Here is a 25,190-nt window from a genome sequence, read left to right on the forward strand (position 1 = left end):
ATTCACCAGTATTTGTGGGTTGCTTCATTGGACAATTATTTTGACATCTATTTCAATCTGCCGTTTTCTCCAAATTCTATACTTTCAAGAAACAGAATTTGGAAACGTGACTAGTACTTGCCCTGAAAACATCTTATTTTTTTATTCTGAAGTCGTGAGTTTCAAGTTGAAAATAAATAAATAAAATAAATAAATAAAATTCAAAGAAAAAAAAAATCAATTGAAGCCCCTGAAGTCAATTCTTAGAGTCAGGAATAAGTCAGCAGTGCCATGTGTATGAAATACGTTGAAATGTGCATATATAGTATTCGCATCTGTATCCCAATATGATTTACATGTTCTACTTTCCAAGTCAAATATGCAGCATAGGTTCACCAAAAACGTTTTAGCAAATTTTACATGGCTTTGCAGCATCCACTAAGTATCTAACAGAATTTTTCAGATTTTATAAAAAAGGGTTCAGAAAGGCAGAAAGGACTTCTGGCACTCTGTAGCCAGTTTTGTGATCTTGGGGTGCCAACTCTCACTACTCTGCAGAGAGACTTAAGACTTCATTTTTATCGTCTTGCACTCCTCAGATAAATCTCTCTCCATATTGAGTGTGCCTACACTTGAAAATGAAATAATTTTTTTCCACAGAGTTATTATAATGCAGCTTGGACACTTTATCATTATCAAAGGTCTGAATAATACGAATGCCCCCTAGTGGAAGAAGAGAAACATCTCAGAGCACACCAGTGAAATATAGAAACACTTTATTTCCAGAAGTTGTAGCAATGAGTTATTTTCAGACATAGAAAGGCAAATATAACCAACTTTAGTTAAACAGTATGATGTACAAGGATAGCTTAACCATTTTACTGTAAACCCACATACAAAAAAAACATGATTGGTATCATCCCACCAAGCTATAGACACTCAACAGCTATAGTAAACAGACCAAGGATGGAGCAGCATGACGGCTTGATTTAGAACATCAATTGTAGCAGATGGTTGGAGTTTTAATCATTTCTTGGTATTAACATGTCTTTTGACATGTGGATGAGGTAACAAACAAGAGGAGAGGCAGGAATTACATCACCGTAGTACTACAAACATCTGACATGACTGGGTTAGAACATGTGCCCCCATATTGCTTGAACACTTACAGTTTAGGGATAATTAGAAATAACTTTTGTTGAATCTAACCAACTTGCTGCCGTATGGAGTTGTTGCATCACACAAAAGTTGGGAAGGAGTCTGAAAGGAGCAAAAAAGCATGTCCCCTTGGGGAAAAATACAATTTAAGAGTCAAAAACTCTTGTTCGTATGAAAAATACCAAAGTTCATTACAACCGATTAGCTCTTCTTTGTGCAAAATTCAGTACTCAATCATTCATATTCATCGCCCTCAAGGACGTAAATCATCTTTGTCATTTTTAAGAAGTCGGATCGAAAGTGTTGTCATTTATGACACGGCATGTGAAGAAGGTGCTAAAGGAGCAATGAGGAAGGAAAGTATTGCTTCTCCGTCGCGGTGAGAATACTGTGTGATTGTAAACAGAAGAGCTGATTCTATTCATACTGGTTGATTATTCAGTGGCTTGCGGTTCAGGAAGAATCAAGAAGCACGTTTAAAACTGCTGTCCAATGAGGTCGGAGTGATCAGCCCAAAAACATTAAAAAAATACTTAATAGAAGTGTTCTGTATTGCTATGGGAAGGGAATTACTAGTAATATAAAAGTAGTAGAAACACATATTTCGACTAAGATAATCACACTTTACTCACTGTACCAATCAGCAGCCGTTTTCTACAAAAAAACAAAAACATACACACACATGCTCGCACATACAGTACACCTGCCCACAGACACAAAGAGCATGGGTGGAAAACTGGGCAACAAACGCAGGTTTAATAACTTCTTAAACAGGTTTTCTTTTTAGTGATCGTTTTAAGTGCATCTATTTATGAGGGCAGACTTATGACCTGCCTTGACTTCAACTCAAAAATAACAATAAAACAAAACAAAATAAAAACAAGAAACCTGAAAGTGGTACACCCGATGCCCTCCCTCCATCATTCACTGAGCTGCTCTGGATGTCGGACTGAAGCGAGACGACAAGCCGGTTTACAGCACACAGAGTCGGAAACGCCTAAAATGAAGTGACGGAGGAAAACACGCAGGGGGAGTTTTTCTTCACACTTTTGTGGTCGAATGCAGTTGGCATGGCTTGGAGTTCCAGATCACAGGTACAGGGTCACAAGATTGCAGGATCAGAGATGAGGGTTCGTTTGAGTAAAAGCGTCTTAAAGGGTTCATAGGTCGGGGCTGAAGTGAACGCTAATGCTTGGGGAGCACGGGGCGTGGTTCGGCTTAGGACTCAGGTACCCCATCCTGTCCTCATGCAGGCTGCAGGGGAAGCAGCCCACCTCGGAGGCCGGGTGGTTGGGAGCAGGGTTGCTGCTGGTAACGAGCTCGAAGGAACGAGAGAAAACGGCGCTGGCAGTGCGAGTCAGACTTGTGAGGGCGCCCGCCCTGGGCACCGACTGGCTGGAAGTGAGCGTCAGCCGCTTGCTGGACAGGTCTGAGTTCTCGCTGGCAGCCCGCCCCGTTGTCAGGGCGTTGCACTCCTTGTCCTTGCTGCTGCGCCCGTTGAGCCGAACCTTCTTCAATGCTTTAGCTCCCAGGTTCAGTGTGGTGGTGCTGCTGCTGATAGTGATGGCGGGAGGGTTCATGTCGGGAACCACTGCTCCCGGCCAAACCCCTTCGTCCAGCTCGGCTATGTCCATCAACTCGTCCGGGGAACCCAGATCCACTGCGTCTGTGAGGCAGACGGAGGAAAAGAAAACAAAACAAACTTCATCACTCCACCACTTCATTTTAGGCGTTTCCGACTCACGTTACAAACAGGTGCAGGATAAAGGTTAATCAGCCTCATCTGCTGTCCAGCTTATTTAATCGATGAAGAATAAATGGATTCCAAATAAACAGATTAATTACTTCTTAAAAGACTAAATTGGCTGAATGTCAGATGAGGTTTACTACCAACCAGAAGGTGGCGCCTTTACACTGTAATGTCATCTTAAAAATAATATTTTGCCACCAAGCAAAAGATTATTAGTTAAAGTCCAGCACACATTAGAATAAGGAGCAGAGGTGTGAGATCACAGCTAATAATCTAGTTTTAAAGGAGTGCATGTTTTGTTCCAAAGGAAAGCAGGAATAGTGTTTAAAAGCAAAAAAAATCACAAAGGGAAAGTTGATGAAAGCAAATAAAAAGGACAATTTAAAAAAAAAAAACAAACAACTTCTTCCCTTCGTTTGATGAACTAAAAACTCTCACACTAACACTATTTTCTGCTTTCTGTAAAACATGAAATCAGACCCATGTGAAGGGCAGCATGTTCACAACTACAGATCAGAGCTGTTGCTATCATGACAACAATGCGAGTACAGAGCAGATAAAACAGACGGATAGGAAGGTTCTGCTGAAGTCCTCCAGATTCAGCTCGCCCAGAGCAGGTCAGGAGATATTTGTCTTTAATTAAATTTAAGTTCAAGACCTGCATATCCTTCCTTAGCTCCTAACTACAAGTCAGAAGCAAACAATCTGCTTCCAGTTGCAACCCAGGATTAATGTGTTGAGGTGTTTTGGCCTTCCGTGTACCTTTGCCTTTTGCCTGGTAGAAAACAAAAACTTTTCGGGAGCCTTCTAGAGATCCTCTAAGCTCACTCCTTCAAGTGAAGGATTACTCTCATTTTTCTGATATAAGGAAAGAAAAACATACTCATTGATAAGCCTACCTTACAGTGCCTTGTAAAAGTATTCATACTCCTTGAATGTGTTGACATTGTGTAGCGCAACAACCACACAACATAATGTATTTTCTCAGATAAACGCAAAGCAGAATATAACTGGGAAGAGGAAGACGTAGCCATGCATGAAATCTATTCAGTTTCTCTCTCTCTGCTAAAAAAAAAAAAAAACATCCCCAAATCATAATGGATCTTACCAGAGGGGCTGTGTTTCATTGGCTGATGCCCATTCTACATGGTCACGTGCGTGGCCGTCTCACAAACAGACGCTTCCCGTTCGCCAAGTACATCATAATGGCAGAACTGATGCAACTTCTACACCTTGAAGCCTGTCTGCTACACAGTCTTACGTTAGCTAAACAGATCAATATGCAATGTGTGCTGTAGCTGACATACACTAAAGATTTTATTTTAGCAGAAAAAGCTTTGGACTAAACTGTTACTCGTGTTAGCCACGTTAGCACCAAGTACAGCTAGTCAATCAACCATCGCTGTGTTCAGGGAAGCGCTGATTAATAATCGAGAAATAAATATCAAGCCTGGAAACTTGACACCGTAACAGACTGAATGTTATGTTTTTAACGTAATCTTTGCTCATCTTGCGGGGCGCAGGCGGTTGCCAAGGTAACAGGTGTGCTTAAACTACAAAGAGAGAGAGAGTAAAAAGGTAGGAGTGGTTTTGAGTTGATCACCTGTTCGGGTTATTTTACCTTTGTTTACCTTTGCTGTGGCGCATTACAGCCGCTGCAGTTTCTAAACGTTGGACTAATTACCTCGTTCCTTTGTGAGTTTACGTCATTCACAACAAACATCAAATAGAACAAATATATTTCATAAAATTTTAACAAACAAATGGCTTCTACCGCGATAATTATGTGAAATTAAATTAATTATATCCCAACTTCAGAAGATTTGCCTTTACCTTTACAGAGCTCTTTGGTTCCTCCTATCAGTCTGTAGCTTCTCATATTGACGTCATCAAACCAAATGTCAGATCTACCATAACTGACTGACACCTGCTGGCCTCAGGTTTGCAACCAGCTTGTGACTGAGAAACCAGTAACCTCCTCCCAGATGATGACATGAACTTGTTAGTTCCTCTGTCCATTTAGTAGCTGATATATTGTGAAAATCTGGTAGAAATGATGCACTAATCGAGTCATGTTTACATAGAAACAACCACCGCGAGGCTTTGCTTGTGAGACTTGCGGTCACGTGGGTCGGTTGTGGGCGGAGCTTGGTAAGCTCCATGCTGCCACTACCCTGTTTCACAATGAGGATGATACTTTAAGAGTATTTAGACTGTCTGTTTTTCTGCTTATTGCTTGCCAAACCTATCAGTTCCCATTAATACCAAACTGTTTTTGTGATGGATTAAATAGTTCTTTGTGAAATGCACAAGACTTGGGAAATGTAGTCCTGACTAGTCTACTGCGTTTCCTAGCCTTCATTGTTCTTCCCAAACAAAAATCTGATGCGTTCAAAGAACTTCTGGACAATTCATGAGGCTAAACACAAATACATGCTACACTTCCCGATTTTATTTGTAAAAAAATAAAAAATTGAACACTATACATTTCAACTTCGCAATTATATGCCACTGTGTGTTGAATAAAATATTTTAGTTTGTGGTTGTGACATAAACAGGTTTAATTGTATAAAACCTTTTACAAGGCACTGTCTATCTCAACCAATAAAAAAAAAAATCACCTTTATTTTATGTACTTTTTAAAAAGTATGATCTGAAAAGGCACCAAAAGACATTTTTAGGAGGTTATTAAAATTATTCAGAGAGGTTGTAAATAACTAACTGGACTTAAGGGGAGTCATGGAGGCTGGTCTTAATAATGAAGCTGAACCCACACAGGAGAGCGTGAATAAATGAAATGACGATCGATACCGACTGACAGATGAGAGAAATAAGTGCATTTAGGTGAAGAGAGGGTGGTGGAGCCCAGCGCGAAAGGTAAAGGGGAAAGTCATCATGCAGCGTTTTCAGACCACTCCCCCACACATTGGTTACCTAGGTTACCCCTGGAGTGGGGCTAGGGAGAAGAAAGGTTGGGTCTCAGTACTGGCTCCTCCCTGCGGAGGCCGACCCAGAACCCTCATTCTCCACCATTCGCCTCACAGACTTCTGCCTCCTGACCTCCTGACTCCGACTTCCGGAGTCGTGACCTCGGGAGTCCGTGCTGACCTCGGGAGAGGCCCCCAACGAGTCGTCGAGGTGGTTGCGTCCATCGGAGCGTGGCCGCAGGGAGTCTCCATTGACCATTCGCTCGCCGCTCACGCCAGTCACACTGATCTCGGGGACGGCCACGCCCCCCGGTGTTGAGTCACCGTCTACACTCACCTCCTGGGTCTCTGGTGGCAGGGAGTATGGAGGGGTGGGGGGGCAGGACAGTACATAAACAAACCACACATGCAAACACAGATGGAAAGATGCATTTCATGCACATAGATAAAAACATAACAAAACAAACAAAAATAAAAGACAGTCATGTGCACAGACACACACAACCACAGAAACACAAAACAAACAAAAAGGTAATAAATTTAACAGACATAAATAAAAACGTTACTGATCAAAACATAACATAAAGTACATGCTGTGTGGAGATGAAGAGGACCACACTAACTGAATGGATTTGCAGTCTGCAGTATTTCCCAAACATTCAATCATCCTTTCCTCCGTCATCTGAACATACATAAGCTGCTTGTATGCTCCTGTTAGAAGCGCAGACGGCACAAGATAAAACCCGCTCATTAAAACAGCAGAAGGCTGTAATTTACCTGATGGATGTGTGTTCTGGGAGAAGAGAGGAAATCTCTCCCCCAAAACTAAAACACATTTTGCCCCCAAGAGAGCTGAAACCTTCAACATACAGAACAAACGCGTGACTTGCTTCGCACTGCAAACATGGACATGCATCTTTCTAAATCAGAAGATAAAAAAAATAAATAAAAAATGGAGTAGATCCTATTAAACTGATAGATGATCTACAGTTTTAAGGTTGGTCACTACCAACCTTGCTTATAATAGTGACCATAAATGAAATGGGTGGTTGAATAATGACATTTTGCCCTCTCCTTTGGTGTGGAACGGTCCACAAAGATACGTTTCTTAGAAAATGCTGAGAAAAAAAAAAGTCTAGAAGAGAACTTTTCTCTCCTTCACCTCAGTTTTCCCTTTCCCCCCCCCATTCTTTTTCTTCTGTGTGCGTGTGTGTGTGCATCTCACCGTTTCTCTTCCAGCGGTGTCCTCTTATAGAGAGGGAGGTGACAGCATTGCGGGAGATCCTGGAGGCGGTGGGCGTAATCTCCACTTGGATACCCCGACCGCCCTCCTTGTTTTTCAGTGCTGCGCTGTCTAGTGAAGACTTGATGGCATTACCCACCTGCAGATTTAAAAAAAAAAAAAAAGCATGTTCATACAAATAATTTCTGACGATGACAGTTTGAGCTCTGGACAGTTTACAAAGAGTCCTTCTGTTTGTTTTCTAGGAATTATTCATGATTCTTTTGTCCTTGTGTAGCTCTATTGATCAGCTGCTGTAATCCCCAAATTAATGATTGCTGAAGTAAAACAGAGCATTGCCTTAGACCAATATTCACACTCATTACACCTACAATTGTTCTAATTTAAACAACAGACATCAGTGAATTTTAAATAGGCTTTCAGTTGAGGCAGACACCGGCAGAGGAGTTCTTCTTCATTTAATCGAGTCAAGACTACACAACCTACTGAAGTAAAACAATTAAAGAACAAAACAGAATACCAGAGTTATACCAGGGACATCAGATGCACAAAAGACAAAGAGGATTTTGGGTGTCACAACTCCTTGCATAACAAAAATCTGCTCACACTTAAAAATTCTTATGTGGCAATTGCAAAGTGATCATGTAACAACTGAGAGCGTATCATGGGGTAGAAAGCATTACGATTGGAACAACACGTCTTTTGTGTGCAATTGGTCCCGTGAAGAATATGTCACAGTTTTACGCTGAGCTTGGGGGCCACTGTGTAAGTTCCAAATACAAGCGCGTGTGTGTGCGTTTGTGATAAATATCCAAAGACTGTACTCAAAGTCTCAGACTTTTCTATTCACGTAAACACTCTTTCTATAAATGTGCATCGAGATGTTGTGTTTTGATTGTGCCGGAGTCGTGCACCTTGACTCGTGTAGTAATATTGTGAGCTTACTAGATTCAATCCTCTACTCCCTGGGCCTCAAGGATTACAGCTTAACTGAGCAGAAGGGAAAGCATGTAAATAATCTAGTGGGATTACACTGTGCTCACAGTTGCAGACACACCGGAGACCAACAGGAAGCAGCATACAATACCAGACACAAATCAAGACTGAGGCCAGCACGTGCGCCTTTATCAGGGTTTTCTCTCACGCGCGCAGAAAGGTTTGAGAACAAGCGCAGAGGAAGGGGAAATGAATTAAACGATGCACCCACCAAGAGAGCCTCAGGAAATAACTCCAGCTGGGCTCGATACAGGACGTCATCCAGCGCTTTGGATCCCAGCTCACCTTCACCATTGCACCTGTTCAACAGGAGAAACAAACGAGTTCACAAATAAACAAGAGTCTCATTAGATCAGAAAATACAATATAGGCCATTTTTCCTCACATTTTATAAATGTTGCTCTTGAAAAGAAAGCAGAACAAGAACTGCACTAAAGTACATATACAGAAACTTATTTCAAACACTACAGCAAACCAAGAGCAGCTAGAAAGCGTAAAACCTTAACTGAAGATAAACTGAATTACCTTACTAACATTCTGTATTTTAAAGCAATACAATGTAACGCAGAAGAAATTGATTCTCACATAAATGTTTGAAATTAAGACATATTTTGTTCAAAAAGAAAAAAAATAGATTAATCACAAATGACAGTGGGGACATGTTGCAGCGTAGTCTTGTGCAAAAGTCTAAAGTTATTACTTTACTTTTGCTTTAAAGAAACAACACTTTGTTGTTTTAGTAGTAACATGGCTATCCAACTAACATGTCTGTTTAAATTAGTTATAAGTTAATAGAATGGATTAAAAAAATGTTGCTCTAAGTAAAGCTACTTTAATAGATTACAGTCTTGCTTCATGTAAGCAAAATGCACAAATAAATCATTAAGTAATAATGCCTTTGTGCAATATTGAGCATGCTGTGGAAAAATTAGGAACTGAAACCCTCAAATCTCCCTGCATAGTTGTGGTTAAATTATGTGTCAAATACTCACAAGGCATAGTGGATTCCTGTTATGAGCTGAACCAAAAACTCTGATGTGACCGTGAGTCGTGTGCTGATGCCTTTATAGCGTCTCATCTGTTGCCGCTGGTAGCCACATATACTCACCCTGGAGCGGAAAAGCAATTATTATTAAACACAATGGAGCAGCTTGCAACATGGGAAGCCAAACAATGACTCCATAGGGGCCACTTGATTACAGGTACTTTATGACTGCTTACTTCCCCACGGTGAGCCAATATGAAACTAAATGTCAGCCCAACATAAACAGTAACAAATACGATAGCAAGAATGAACTTATTAAAATTTTACAATAAATAATTCATTGGTCGCACATGGGTTTCACACAAACCAGAACGAAAACCTAGGTAGGCTTAACCTTCTTGTGCACAACTATCAAATAGCAAAGGGGAAATCCAAGCTGATGACTCCTCGTCAGACCAGTGCTCCGCTGCATCTGGCAGCTTAATAAAATCACTGTGCCTGGATGTGTGCTCATGGCAGCTCACAGCCAAATAGTGGTATCTTAGATCTCGCTGGCATCTAAGGCCATAAGAGGATCAGATCAGCGACTGCTTGCAAACTAGTGCGGACGTGTTGACATTAACTATGATGAATCCAAGATTATAAATGGCCTGTGTTTGCAACATTTGATAAGAGAAGCAAGCAAACACTACATTACATTAAGAGCTTTAGAGTGTCTGTTTCTCTTACCTGGAGCTAAGCTGACAGAGGGACTGCAGGGAGGTGGGGGTCATGTAGCTGAGAGCTGCGTTGTAGCACAGCAGCAGGAAGGTCAGCACCTCAAATCTCATTATCAGAAAACAAAACAGAACATTACAGTCAAGTGCATCGTGAGATGACTCACCAAAATATCAAACATTACTGCAGACTCTCAACTGTACTTCCACCTGTTTGCTAATTAACAAAATAACAAAAGGCCTTGCAAAACTGATCATGTCCCTTAAGCCTTTTAATGGACTCTATTGGGATTAAATGTAACAGAACATGTCTTGTACTTTCAGAGTCAGAGGAAAAGGGGACATAGTTTCTACAGATGAAAATATATTCAGCTTTCCTGAGTAATACTTTTTCAAAACACTTCGTTCGGCAATTACAGCTGCAAGTCTTTTGAATAATTCCTCTACCAAGGCTCTCTATTTTTCAAAAGAAGAAAAAAACAAAATAAAAAGCACAGTAAAATTGGCTGGATATCAGCTGTGATCAGCTCTTTTCTAGTCTCTCCAAAGATGCTGAATTAGATGAGGAAGAGTTAAGTTTCTGCCACAAAGCATTTTTTTATGTCGACCAAAATGTTTCACTGTGGTCTCATCTGACCAGAGCAGCTTGTGACGGAAAGTTTTTCTTTTGTTGTTTTTTTTTTAACATACAGTCTCATGACTGTGTACACTTATTGTTAGGTTATGTTCTACAATGCTATGAAATAATGCTTTTTTCTAAAATGCTTAGGGACTTTAGCAGAATAAGCTTATCTGAGTCGTCACTCTGAAGAGATGTTGCTTTGTTTACCTACATAGGAACAGATAAACAGAGTCTAGTTCTCTTTAAAGTCAGTCTTGTGCATATTTTTAGACTTATTCTGTCCTTGGGTATAAACAGACATTTATAACTGTGCAAGTCAAAGATGACATCAACATAGCTTTTTGCTTTGACCTGGATACCCATGTTAGAGTTGTTCACTCATCTTGTGGAAGATTCATAGTAAACCTGAGTGAGCGCTTTTCACCTTTAACAGTGCTCGGTTAAGTCCTTTTTTTTTTCTCCCCACAAATTTCTCCACATGTTTTCTGTAGTGCCTACAGAGCTTCTGTCAAACTTCTAATCATTTGCTTTCATTAACGAGCTTCAGCTTGTCACCATTACACCACGTCAAATTTGTAGGGTGCAAGACTAATGACTATTCTGTCAGTAGATCTCTGCAGCTCTTGCAGAGTTACTATGGAGCCTGTAGGAGGGGCAGCGAAAAATGAAGTCTGTATTGCAATGCAGAGATGCAGCAATTGAAAATTCAACTATCAAGTGTCAACACTCAGTTATCTTGATGTTAATTTGGGATAATGCAAAATGTGGAACTTCAAAGCGCATTTATAGTAAACACATAAAGGTCACATGCACCAAACTCGGCACAGGTGAAAACTAAAAGGCAATATTTTGAAATAAGACACACACAAGAAACCATATTATATGGATTTTGCTACTTGTCACCTTAAACCGTAGAAGCACAGAGATGGCAATGTAAAAGCTCACCCGTAACTCGGTGTAGTTGAAGCTAATCGCAAAGTTCAGAGCAACTTTTACCACTGAGGATCCGCGACCATTCAGAGAATTTGCTTTATGGCGCTCTACTTTAATCTAAACATGCAATCTACAGCAGATTTCAAGCAACTGTGATCCCCACCCTCAACACCACCATAACGAAGTGACAATGTCAGAAATGGCAAAGGTTAGCTCTGTGGACAACCACAGAATCTCATCTCGGTGGTGCATTTTGAATAAAATTTTCATCTGCAATGGACAATTTTGCAAGGCAATGCAAGGACAAGTTTTGTCGCTTTTAATTAAAAGCATGAGATTAAACACAGTCCAACTAGACTGAAATAGAGAGAGAGATAAAAAAAAAGACAGAAAGAAACCGAGTAGATTTCCTTCAGGCGAACATGACCGATTGAGATTATTTAAAGTTGCATTAATTTAGGAAATCCTTAAGGCAACATAACTTCAGATAAAACGAAGCAAAGACAACTGCCAAAGGCAATCACTGAGTCAAGTACATCATGAATAAAATAATTTGTTATGGCAGCACGTCAACACACTACCACCACACCACGATGTGTCTTCAACAATATATTTGAGGGAGTCTAATATTCAAGTTGAAATTCATAACTTACAATGACGCTGAACTGCTTTTTGTCAGACCTTTGTGGTTGCTACTATTTCAGTTTCGCGTTGACGTTAGCTACAGTTTATTACCGTCATCATCCTACCAGGAAAGTCAAATTTAAAATTTCCGCTGTTCAGCGTTTCTCAATAATCTGCCCACCAGGAAAGTAAAACAGTGACTAAAACACTCCTCCTACCTGTTTTGTGCTGTAAACGTCTCTCTCTGGAGGTGTGGCCCACTATACACAACCCTGCTCAGCCCGTGATTGGCTAAAGCTCCTTCTGTAAGAGCTATGGAGCCGATGGCTGATGGCTAGAAGCAAAATGAAGAAGTTTAAAATGCAAGAAAATTTAAATAAATTGAGGATTTCTTTCTTTTTTGCAAGTTTGAGTGTGGAACGTACCTCATGATATACCGAGGGTTTGGAGAGGGAAGGGACGGTGAAAGACAATATTTTACTTTGCCCATCTTTATCAACTATTTCCTGTGAAAAAGAAAGATAGGAAAAGAAACAAATAGTTCTGTGAGTAAAAAAAATAAACACGCATGGTTTTCACTAAAGTGAAGCTTTGATCACTTAAGGCCCACCCACTTGCCATGTGTGGACGTTTGCACGTAGACCACAGGGTCTTATTTCCCCACAAGCTCTGTTGGAGTGTGAATACTTATTTGTGTGAACACACACACACAATCAAAAACCCCAGGGCTTTAATGTCCCCTGTGTGCCTCTGAATGTCAAACAGATTATTAGAAGCCAGTCAACGTGCTGACTGAGTGACAGCTGACCTATTCTGGTATTCAGAGAGGAAATGAGGAGATGCTGCACTTTGCTGATGGAGCACTTAGAGTCAAAGTGGAACAATTTTAATAATAAAAGTGCTACAATATCTGTGAAATAATTAAGGGTGTTTATAAGTTGCAAGCTGATTGTGTTTCAGTTCCTCTATTTCTCACCCTAACTTCCCGTCACCCCCAATGCTTAACTTTCTAATAATGCAAGAAAAAAAAAATTTAAAGTTATGATTCTACCATAACCTGAGTATTTCAGCATATATTTAACCTGAACCGCAATAAAGATTTGGGAAATCAAAAGATATGGTTTATTTGCTCTCATCGCAAGGGAAACATTTAATCAATATTCAATAAGACCTGCTCCTCCCAGGAGCTCATTCTTTCTCTTACCAGGTTGTAAATGCCCAGCAGCAATGCCTCAATGCAGCCGGACGTGTGGGGGTCTCTGGCAGCGCTGGCAGACAGGAGGCTCCACAGGAGCTCTGGCAGGAACTGCAGCGTGAAACGCTGCAGCTGTGGCACGCCACTCCGGTAAAACTCAAACAACTGGTGACAAACTGGCTCCAGCAGCTGAAGAAGGACAAAAAAAAAAAAAAACATGACTAAAAGTTGTGGAAATGGTAAAAATACTCAACGGTAATGCATGTTTTTGTGATTTAGGTCTAGAAATAGAACTTGTATGTTTCCAAATTAAAAGTTGTCACTCCAAACAGATTAAATTTGTTAAAAAGTGTGTGTACATACGTCACTGTAGTTTTCTCGTATGACCTTGTAGAGTGCTGGTATCAGAGAGCCTTTCTCTTTGAGTGAGGCGGCATAGGTGGCGATGGCACTGTCTGGGAGGGTCTGAAATAACAAACACAGAGAAGTTTGCAACACTGCTTTAATAGTTTAGTATTTTCATTAATTATGTAGATTTCTTTTTCAAATTTCATACAATATTTTATTGTCTTTCCTAAAAACTTTAAATCATACCCTACTTCAATTGATTTTGATTCTAATCCCAGGATGAGATACAGAATGTGACTCTTAGTGAGAGTAGAAATAACACCTGTAGATGTTATTTCTTGTTGCCACAAAACCACATTTCCTCACCATAGATTATGTGTAGACTAGTAGCAAGTAACAACTGACACATAGTTAGTGCAAAATGTCCAGTGACAGATAGTTCCTAAAAAACAACAAACATCTGCAAAAGTCAACAGCCATGAGATTCCATTAGAGCAAATAAATATTTTTATACAAGTTCTCACATTTGGAACTTAACAGTTAAGAAATATTGCATCCCTTATAGTCTTTTGTGATATCACTCTAACAATGATACTCCCATTTTTCTATTTAATAGAGTATAGTTAACTGCAGCCCTGCTCATAAATTATTAAACTTTAAGCAACATCTTGCATTAAAAGTACCGTCAGTGGTTAGGTTCAAAACAAACATGGTTTCCGATTCTACCCTGCTGCTCTTCCTGTTTGGTGTGCACCACTTTTACTCTGAAAGTTTAAAAAAAAAAAAAATTTAATGTGTGCGACCATTCAAACCACCATAAGATCCTGGATGTCTGATTTATGAACTACACACCACATGTGGGTAAAGAGGCCAGAAATGCCAAGCATAAATTCCTAATAGGTCAACAATGTCTGCAAGAAGTTGGTTTTTACAAGTGGATCTCTGACAAACAAGGCCAAGTTTTATTTTGGTACCACATATAGTAAACAAGATGGTAAAAAAAATTTCACAAAGTTGCGTTTTATTTTTATGAACTGTTGCGTCTTAATGAGCGTAAAAAGTGACATCATGGGCAACAAGAAATTGGAACTGATGGCCAATAAGTGGCATTTTGACTCCTTTTTACAACTTGCTCCAACATATTTAGCATTAAATGTAGTTCATTAATAACACTGCTTATTTGCTTTCGGAGGACAATAGATTTATCTTTATATATTTACACTAAAACTCATCTTTTGCTTCATGTACCAGGTGAGTCCTCGTGTTTTGAGTGGGAGTGCAGCAATTCTCTGGGAACAAAGCACTTCACGGAGCGCGTTTGTTTTTGAGAGTGAAATAAATTCTGCCAGTAAGAAGGAGCAGCAGAAACGTCTCGCATGCAGATGATGGGTGAAGGACGTTTCAGACTTCGTACTCAGAATAAAGTCCTACCTTAAATTCGGACAGCCATTCCTCCACCACTCCTTGGTCCATTGCCAACATGTTCCCTCATCTGCAGTGGAGTCGCTTCTACCTAAGAAAGACAAAAATACAGATTAAATACACAAACTATTTATACATAGATATGGTTCGTATTGATTCACACACACACACACATGGAGGAATCTTCTATTATTCAACATCCTCCTGATAAAAATACTCAAATAAAAATAGCAAACAGTGAATGTACATGCTTGGGGGCTGCACCACTTCAAAGAAGTACAAGTCTCTCCATCCTTTTGCTTTTCTCTTGCCTGCCTCTCATCCCTCTCCAGACAAACACCTCTGCAACGAGCACCTTCTCAACTTAGGCTTGTAAATCTAACATCACCCACACAGAATACCCTGGCTGACACCACTGCTGAGAGAAATAAAAAAAAATGTTGCTGTACAGGTTGGATGTCTATAAAGAGAGAAAATGTGGATGCTATGTGTCAATTTATATATTTTTATCTGAAAGAAATCCCACTCTTTTCATCTCTACTTAAAGCCCCATCATTATTTTCTGCTACATTGAAAAAGGCACTTAGAGTTTCTGCACAAAACATCCCCCCAGTGCATTTATGGTGTGTGCATCAAGCTTAGTTTTAAAAGAAACACCATTAAGCACTCTTCCTCTGCACGACTCTACATAAGTGAGTTTCCCCCTTAAATGTAATTTTTAAAATGAGAAATGAAGCTTTGTAGTGTTTCAGTCAAACTTGTCACAGCCAGCAATAAAAAAAATAAATAAATAAAAAACTAAAATGATGACGACATAGCAGAATTTCTTTACAGGTTAACAGCTGTTCAGTTTGGTTGCTTAAAACTCAATGATGTAACAAAATTAAGATTGATAGAGGATATTCATAATGCATGAGGTGTTCCTCTGGCTAAAATAATTTATTAATCAACTCAGTGCACTGGCAGATTCCCAAATGAAGTAATCTGTAGATGTTGTTTACAGAGGAACAAAACAAAAGTCTGCACCTTCACTTTTTGTGGTACAATTTATTATTTTTGATAAGTATCCACTGGAATATGGATTATATGTCATCACTTTATTTTAGGCTATAAAATAAAGAAAAACATAAAACAGTTGCAACAGTGGAGCCTGAAAATATAAAGCAAATCCACCCATCACCTTTAAAAAGATAATGCTGTTTGTACAGAGTAATTAACAGAAATGTACAGTATTTACATAATAAGCAAGTGAAAATACAAACCAAAGCATACCAAAATGCTACAAACATACCAGCGTAGGCTAACAGAAGAGTCTTCTTATCCGAAGCTACCACAAATTCAGTTTCAGAGTATAAATACAAAGATTTAAACCCAAAACCCATAACATGATCTATTCCTTTTACTCTAAACAAAAAATCAATTCTTAATGCCGCTTACACAACACACTAATATTACAATTATAAGATCATCCATCACATTTACAATACACAGACATAAATGAGAGAAAAAAGGTTATAGGGGAGTGTGTTTGCCAGTTTAGCTTAATTTAAGGGAATTTAAATTAAATTAGATAAGAAATAAGACACTGCCACTCAAAAAAGTAGCTTGTTTTAAAAGATTAGCATCTTAGTCTAAGTTTCTAACTGAACATAATTACTGCACAGGATGTCATCACTCTAGTCATTCTAGAGTAACAGTGGGAGTCCAAGTTGGTCAAAAATAGCCAGGCTACCTTCTCATGTTGCTACCATGTAGTCTGTTTCTAAAACTACATGCTGAACCAGCCTCTTAGCATTCTAACTGTACTATGAAAGCATAAAGTTTAATACTAGTAATGGGCAGCAATCTCCTAGATTCCATGATATGACTTTTAAAAAAGCCAATTATCTTTCTTGTACATGAGAGGAATGTGGAAGAGTGCCCATTACTGCCAGAACAGGTCAGGCAGGGGTGGACTGGAGCAATCCTGTTACAAAAACTTAAAAAAAACAAACTCTGGTGACTTGTGAACTTTTTCTGATGTCTCATCTATAGCACTTTAAATGTGAGGAATAATTTCTGTAGCAAATATTAGATATTTTGAGTAAAACAAAATTTAAGTTTTGAGATAAGTGGGTCACGCATAGTGTTTAATTAATAAGTCAAATTTTTGTGTAAATATCAACATACCACAAATTTTTTGTACTTTTGACTCAAGGTGATCTGAATAAGAGAAATTCATGTTCAATTCAAATTTAAATAGAAAATAGTGGTATTCAGATGAAAGGTATTGGTTAAATCCAAATGCTGATGGCATAACAAATCATGAAAAAGGTATCCAATATTTTTTTAAAGTGTGAGCTAAAGACAAGGAAACTTATTTTAAGTACAGGGACAACTCTGCCCCTTGGATGAATTATCTGTTTTTATTCAAGGCTGTATCGTGCCTGTGTCTTGTCTAAGCTATGCAATAACAAGCACAAGGCTAAATTAGCAGCTGAATGCAGCAACCAAGACCATGTTTGGTGTGTCTGGTGATGCAGTCACAGAGAAAGCAAGTGGGAGGAAAAAGTCCTTCGATGTAAAAACATGTGGAGAAAAGGAAACGTTCTTAGATTGAGACAAGAGATGGGATAATTGTTGGGGACAGGTCTTTAGCTCCCTCTCTTTTATTCACAGCAGTCAAACATAGTCAAGACATTGACAAAGTTGAACCTTACAGATTTTTCACATTTCAGCTCATCTATAATCAAACTGTGGAACAATAATCTCTCATATTGAAGAAGTGAATCCAGAAAAATCATTGAACAGTACAGATTCAGAAGTTTACAAAACAGAAATTATGAAAAATCCCATTATCCTCCAACTCTCCACCTTTCCTTCACTCCTACTGCCCTTTGGTGCATCCTTCAAAACATAATTTCTCCTTCTACATCTTCCCTGCCTCTGGATGTAGTTTTTTTTAAATAAATCCATCTTGTTTGGTTTTACATGTGTTTTTCTGCCACATGGGTTCCTCCACTGCGGCCAGGTGTCTATTTATGGACTGTACCAATGACAGGAATGACAAAGGGGGAGGGGAGCCAGTGACTCATGAAATGAGGAAGAATTAAAAATCGGAATAGCCTCCTTTTAGAGAAATTAAGTCCTTTGTGGCAGCCTGTTGTTCCGTTCTTTCACACAGACACATTCAACAAAGAAAATGTTGTTTTCTATGGCCAGCATATGCGTTTTAATAAAGGCTGTGATTAAACTGTGGATGAGTCAGTCTTGTAAGAGGAAGAATTTTCCTCCTCCAAAGTGACCCATTAACTTTGTCCGGGCTGACGTCTGGGGCATGTAATTTCAATCAACTGTACCCAGAAAAAGGCTACATACAGCAGCTGCCCATTGTGCTGCCAAATGGTGAGATTAACTTCCTACTGAAGCTCCAGGCAGAAACTGATGCAAAGTCAGTGATAAGGGCAAAGAGGAAGTACAAAGCAAAAAAATAAAAATAAAAAATCTGACAAATCAATTGTCCAACATAACAGTTACAACAAAACAAAAGATGTATACTTACTTAGCGTCAATAAGAATGGACATTAGAAAAGAAAAACTCTTAAAAGTACCTGCTAGTTGTTGTGATACATTTTGACTTCAGAGTTGTTTTTTTACAAGCAAGAAAAATAGAAAAGCATAAGTATTTTAAAGAGTGTTCAGATCATCAAGAGTCAGATCATCAAAACTGCAGCTCTTGCGGGATGTTCCCAGTCAACTACTGGTCAAGGGAACTCATTGATGCCTCAGTGGGGAGTGAATGCTAGCCCATGTGGTCCCATCTAACAAGTAGCTGAAATTGGTAGAGAAGTCCATTCTGGTTCTGATAAAGAGAAGTCAGAATGCACATTGCACTGTAGTCTAAGTATGAGTCTTCTCAGTCAACAGCAGTTAGGGCAGGAATGCTGACCCTTCTCAGTCAATGAGAACTTCAGCAATGAACACACGAGCATCGGGGCGCAATGTGAAAAGTAAGTCTGTTTTGATAAATTATGTTTTCTTTTACGTCGCCAAAACATTTCTGAAGTGAAACTGTATTCTTTGATGGGTGTGGCATCTTACAAACCGGATAATGAGACATGCCACAAAGCCAAACTTGTTCAGGAACAGTTAAAAGACCACAACAAATTTGAGTTTGAGGTGTTGAACTGGCCTCCAAATTCCCCATTTCTCAATCGAATCGAGCCTCTGTGGTATGTGCTGAGCAAACAGGTTTGATCCCACCTCACATCTTACAGGACCTTCAGGATCTGCAGCTACAGCTTGGCGTCAGACATCACAGCATACCTTCAAGGGTCTAGTGGAGTCTACGCCTCAATTGTCAGGGCTGTTTTGGCAACAAGGGAACCAACACCCTATTAGGTCATTGACCATTCTCTTTTGGTCTACTCAGTGTGTAATGTTAATGGGCAATGTGCTGTTAACACTAAAGAATTATTCGGAATACAAAAATGTTTCATGCTGTGAAAAGTCAAAATGTCAGCTTTGGGTTTTATTAACATCCCTGAATGAAAGCAATATAAAAACATTCACTTCATTATGAAACATAAATTACATGTTAGCTCTCTAAAGTAAAAGTTGAATTGTACATTTGAGCAACTAATCTTTCACACCTGGCTAAATGACCTGCCCCGAACCCTAAGAGTGATCAATATTGACTAGACAAAAATTCATCCCTAGGAATGAAAATCTATTTTAATGAAAAGAAAAACAGCGCTAAGATTTCTGAGCTCTTGGGAATTTCTACAGATTGATGCAAAACGATCTTGTGGAGGAAAACAGAAAACTAATCATGCTGGGAGAACTCTGCAGCATGTAATTATGTTTATAGGGGCATCTTCATCGCTCATCTTTGTCTGCTGAACTGATTATGTCAGAAGTCAATATTTATTGGGAGAGCATCCCTGAACAACTCAGACAACAGGTGGTGAGGTAATTCTGTGTTCATGCAGAGCAACCAGATAACACACACACAGTTCACAGCTGAGCAGACTTGAGAAGCAGGAGCAAGAGAGTGTCCAAGTTATGAATAAGTGGAATAGGAAACAGATGAAAGGATGAGCTGGCAGGCAGTACAGAAGGGGTGTATAAGGTCAGTTCTCAAAGGCTGGTATCTGGAATGTTCTGTTATTTTTCCTCCTTTATCACATCTGATTCAAGTGAGAGTTCATTAGCAGACTTCTGCAGAACTTTATGGTATGCTGGGGAGGAAGTTGAACATCTGAATCAGCTGTTTTGAACCAGAGACGGATCTAAAACTGGCAGGACACCACGGACCCATGAGGATCAGAGCTGAACACCCAGTTCAGGATGATGAATAAAACAAACACCTATAAGATGAACAAAGTTGGAGATATACAGAGCTAATAGAAACTTTAAACTTTTTTATAGTTTCAAGTGACTTTACTAGATTTCAATATATCAAAATTTGAATCAACAGATCAAACTACAAAGAAATCTGATTGGTGCATCTCTATTTAGGAACGCTTTTAATTAAAATACAGATTATTTGACTTTTTTTGCACTGTGATGTAGATATGAAAAAAAAAAAACTGCACTCGTTACCTTTTTCACACAGCTGTGGTAAATATGTAAATGCAGAAGCTACCACAAAACTCAGTCTCCCAGCTCTGCTGTTGAACCACATTTTTTTGCTGTTCCTTGCAAAAGAGCAAGTTGGTGTGTGGAACGACTCAAGAGGTGGATAACTCAATAGGAGTGAGGCACTGGAGTAAATAAATCAGAGAGTTCATTAGGTTTCAATCTGTGCTGGCCGGCTGGCAGTCTTTCAGCCTCTGGGAAACAAAAAAGAAACCAGAAGAATCTTTCGACACACACACCTCCATAAAACCCAGAACAGCTCAAACAAAGTAAGTTCTGCTCCAGCCGGGCAAAGTTCTGCTGAAATCAGCCACTTGCCATGGGGTGATGAAGAGCGTTTTATGCATTGCAGAAGTGTGTGTGTCGCAAGTGCGTTTACTCAGTGCTCAGTTTGACGAAACCTGTTCCTGTGAAGCTCGCTGAAGTTGACAACTCACTCCCTCTGAACTTCCACCTACACCACAGACTTAAACTCTGACACAGCAGACGCTGTGTACTGCCCAGTCCAAATGAGCTTATTTTTAACTCCTTCTTGAAGACCTCTTTCGACACAGTCTCCTGTAAGTTTACATTCCTGATCCCCGTTGTTGCGGTTGAACGTTCTGGCAAACACACCCACAAGCTGACACACGATACTCCTGTATTAAGCTCATATGGAAAATTACAGATGCTTAAGTGAACTGCAGTGAGTCTCAGAGAGAATGATTTAGAAGGACATCCACTCTCATTTACAAACCCCTCCCAACTGATTACCTCATTTCCAATTGCACACATATGTTCCTTCTGGTTTTTGTTTTTTTGAGGAAGAGACTGGACCATTAAGAACGGAGGCTCGACAAGTGGGAAGACAGACAGAATGACGAACTGGGTGGTTTTTGTGAGCCACCAGCCGCCCAGGCAGCTTTTTCCTGTGGTACAGGCTGCAGCTGCATTGAGCGACCGGTTAGTGTGAGATAATCACAATGACTCCTCCAATGTGAAACCTTTAGAATAAATTATACATGACTTGCATTCTTTGATTGAGCTCCAATATCAGATCTGTTACTATAATTAAATATGATCCAATCAGAAGTCTCAGCAACTCAATGGAAATGTTTTAACCCAAAAGGTACAAAGTTGGGGTGTGACAGTGATTACATGACTCTGTTCATGCATGCCCCAACCTCACCTGCTCACCATTCCAGCTCTGCCAGGAGCTCCTAACAACACCCAAAGAGTGTTATTTTGACATCCCTCTTTTGCTTCTGTCTACTCCAGTGTTGTTTATTTGGACTATCATGACCTGCGGACAGTCTTGCTGCATCACTGCCTCCCACCATGCTCCCCCACACCCCCAAGGTCTTTCACAACAGTAGGTAGCTTTACGCTGAGAGAAACTGTTGAGAGCCGGGACGATACTTCAGTTTTTATTCTCTTCTTCAAACAATAATGCATGACAGAAAACCGCCTGCAGCAAACATGACAACGGTTCTCTGGGTTGTGTCTGCTTCAGCGCTGAGGGACACGGAGCAATCTGACAGAGAGGAATCCTCTTAAAGCAGCCCACACTCTCTTCTACTTTGCCTCAAAGCCAGCGATGCGTCTTCATCCCATCAATTCTCCGTCTCCCTGCGGCAAGTGCGCTGGAGGATACATCGAGCAACAGCTCCTAGAGTGTTTCTCCACTCGTTTCCCCTCCGTGTGTCCCAGCTTGCTCGTCACAGTTTGATAACTTACCCAATGTGAAAATGCGAACCTAAATTTAAATGCTCTTAAGATGTCTGCTGGATCATAGCGCTCAAAATACAGCGCTCAAAATACAGCTGCACAATTTACATCGTCACGACAATATGTAATATGGAAACTGCGAGGAATTGCTTGGATGCAATATCTTTGGAGACAAGCATTAAAAGCATAAAACTCTGCTTGTTGGTAACATAATTGGCCACTTGGTACTGGATGAACTTTCAATATCTTTTGCTCAGTATTGGCAATACTGTTATGGCAAAATTAAACAATATTTCAATTTCATGTCTTCCAGCTCTGCACACACAAAAAAATTGAACTTTTACTGAGAAAATGAGTCTCGCTCTGCCACCTGTGCAAATACAAGGAGAACTGCTCAGTGTGAGACAATATTGCACTAACCTTCTGGCTCTGGTGCATATTAGTGATGCTAGATGACAGAAAAGCCTGCACTATCTTCCAGCTCCATAACCTCAGGACTTTGTTGTCACAAGGCATTAATAGGCCTGGCACATGGATGCCACTTTAAATGAACACATTCCTTCAGCAAGCCAACAGTGGGCAGTCACCTCCTTAACTAAAGGCAAAAAAAAAAAAAAAATTTAACCTCAACGATGCTCACATGACAGAAAGCAATAACTTCTGATTAAAGTTACAAAGAGAATCTAACAATCTAGTTCATGCATTTTAACTATTGTAATTATTTGTATTAGGTCAGACTCAATTTAAAGCAGTACAAGCCATTGACTGCTGCAGCAATAGTTCTGTTGAGAATCAAAGGAGATATCATATTTGTCCCCATCCAATCCAAATTTGAACTTTAAATTTTATTATCAAGTATAATGCCCTCAATAGTCAAGCTCCAAACCTATATTAAAGATCAGATTGTTCTAAAATGGATAGCATATCTACAGGCAAATGGGATGGAAATCTAAAGGCTCTTTTTTTTCTGTGAAACCAACCGCGGTTATGTCTGCTATCTGGGCACTCCTCTGGTTAACTCTCTTTCAGACAAAGCCATTAACACTGTTAATGATATCATCAAATGTCTTCCTGTGTGTTAACCCCAAATTGCTTGGAGCAGATGAGCTCTTAAAGCGAGACTTGCTCACATGGAGGTTTCGTCTTGTTAAAAAGGAGTTGCTCCCCTCCACTTTTGACCCCTGGCTTGTTCACAAGGACAGACTTCTGCAAAGACGTCGACTAAATGCAGTCAGCTGTCTGCCCTTCCTTAGATAGAAAATGATAAACTGATTTGACTGAGACACAACTGGGATGGAACTACACTGTATGTAGGAGGACTTAAATGTGATCATACGATCTAATTGTAAAAGAAACCAATTTTGCCATCTGAGGAAATGAATACCAAGGCATATGAGGTGATACACATCTACAGAAAACCCAACAGTCAAGAGTAGGGAAAAGCCACGTCACATGACAGATTATTAGAAATATTCTAACAACGCATTATCCAACATCCCAATCTGCTGGGGTGTTTTTTCCACTTCCCTTTCAAACAAGAAGCAAAAACACCTGAAGAATCTTAATAGGTCCACACCCTGATACACACGGCTACAGCTAATCAGCCAAGTACAAAGTCTCACTCTTTAAACAGATAGATACTTTCTATTTCTCTGGCAGAAAATTTACAACTGAAAGACGAATCCTGTAGTTTACCCATTACTTTTAATGTTTAACAATGCTAACTGTTCGGTTTAGTTTACTACTGTCTCGTTCGTTATTGAGCTCCGTAAACCTTGTACTAAACTACAATTTTCTCCCCAAAATAAACTTGTCGGCTAGTACTAAATAAGACCAACGCTTATAGTTGTTGTTGATATCGCATTTCTTAGGCGGTGACTCCCAGAGAGTGTAAATTAATCCCCCGCCGCCTCTCTGTCACGGCTTACTGAATGACTTCGAGCTGTCACCCCGGCTGCTGCATCCACATTAGCAACTCGGCTAGCTCGGATACGGCGCCGCGCCGAGTGAAATTCAGAAAGTTACTCCACACTTACTGGCATGCTACCCGTCAGGTTCCCGGTGTTATTGTCCTTCGTCGGCCCAAAGATTTCAGTAAAAGGCTAACTGGTTGCTAGTCCATAAATCTCCTTAATAATTCAACACCATCAGCTGCTTCCATCTTCGTTACTTTCTCCGGTCAGACTACCACCAACGGAGAAGACGCAAGTTCCACTGAGTGACAGATGTGTTAGCCAATCAGAGAGCAGGAGGTCAATTGTAACCACGCCTTCAAATATGGCGTTCAATCAAATTATTCTATAAGGCGCAAAGTGATCATTTCCATGGTCAAGCTAGGTTGCCGATGTCGTTCTTTGGTCTTTGACAGCCAAGTGATCTACTGAATATGAACAATATTCATCAGAGATAATAAAATATTTTATGCAACATATCAAGTCCCGAGTACTTAGTGAGCAAACTGTAAAAATTTAGCGACTTTATCTGAAAATCTCTGTTGTACAGTAAACTGGCATACTTAAAGCTACTTCTTGCATAACTTTATATGTTTTCATTAAAATGCATTCTCTACCTCGTCATCGTTTACCATAATTGTTTCACATTTGATGGGAGACTCATGAAATCTAAATGCAAAACGGCTGCTCTGTGTATTTATAGCAAACAATGCAAGGGCATTTTGACACGAATTTATAACACCGTGGATTTTTCAAGCATTAATCATCGCGATGACCATGTGTTTGTTTGCTTTCATGTTAATAACAATGGCAAATCTGCGATTTTTAATCAGTTAATACGGGGTAAGCTGCAAATCTGCTCCCACTGAATGTCTCATAAAAAATACATTTCGCACAAACAAATAGTAAAATATTTCTTCTTAGTCACAGAAAACATTTTTCATGTCATTAGTTGTGTAAGCACACGTGTAGCAGTTCTTTTTGGGGGAAATAAATGAAACCACAAATATCAAC

The 25,190-nt window shown here is 39.7% G+C and overlaps 1 protein-coding gene across 2 annotated transcripts; it reads right to left on the minus strand.

The window, feature by feature from the left end:
* Positions 1 to 738: 738 nt before the first annotated feature.
* On the minus strand, positions 739 to 24,428 carry fam126a (family with sequence similarity 126 member A). 2 transcript variants are annotated; one of them, XM_023345001.1, is made up of 12 exons: positions 24,261 to 24,428; positions 14,908 to 14,989; positions 13,492 to 13,593; positions 13,138 to 13,317; positions 12,359 to 12,439; positions 12,152 to 12,267; positions 9,768 to 9,863; positions 9,046 to 9,162; positions 8,265 to 8,352; positions 7,040 to 7,196; positions 5,822 to 6,162; positions 2,717 to 2,803 (listed from the first exon to the last, which is right to left on the minus strand). In XM_023345001.1, exons 2-11 carry the CDS (start codon positions 14,956 to 14,958, stop codon positions 5,867 to 5,869), a joined length of 1,284 nt encoding a protein of 427 aa, XP_023200769.1. In that variant the 5' UTR covers positions 14,959 to 14,989; positions 24,261 to 24,428; the 3' UTR covers positions 2,717 to 2,803; positions 5,822 to 5,866. The 2 variants fall into 2 exon arrangements, with proteins under 2 accessions (XP_005814718.1, XP_023200769.1); XM_005814661.3 differs by lacking the exon at positions 5,822 to 6,162 and having other exon boundaries at positions 739 to 2,803.
* Between the last annotated feature and the right edge of the window lie 762 nt (positions 24,429 to 25,190).

This window comes from Xiphophorus maculatus, chromosome 13 (genome assembly GCF_002775205.1).
Source record: "Xiphophorus maculatus strain JP 163 A chromosome 13, X_maculatus-5.0-male, whole genome shotgun sequence".
Classification (NCBI taxonomy): domain Eukaryota; kingdom Metazoa; phylum Chordata; class Actinopteri; order Cyprinodontiformes; family Poeciliidae; genus Xiphophorus; species Xiphophorus maculatus.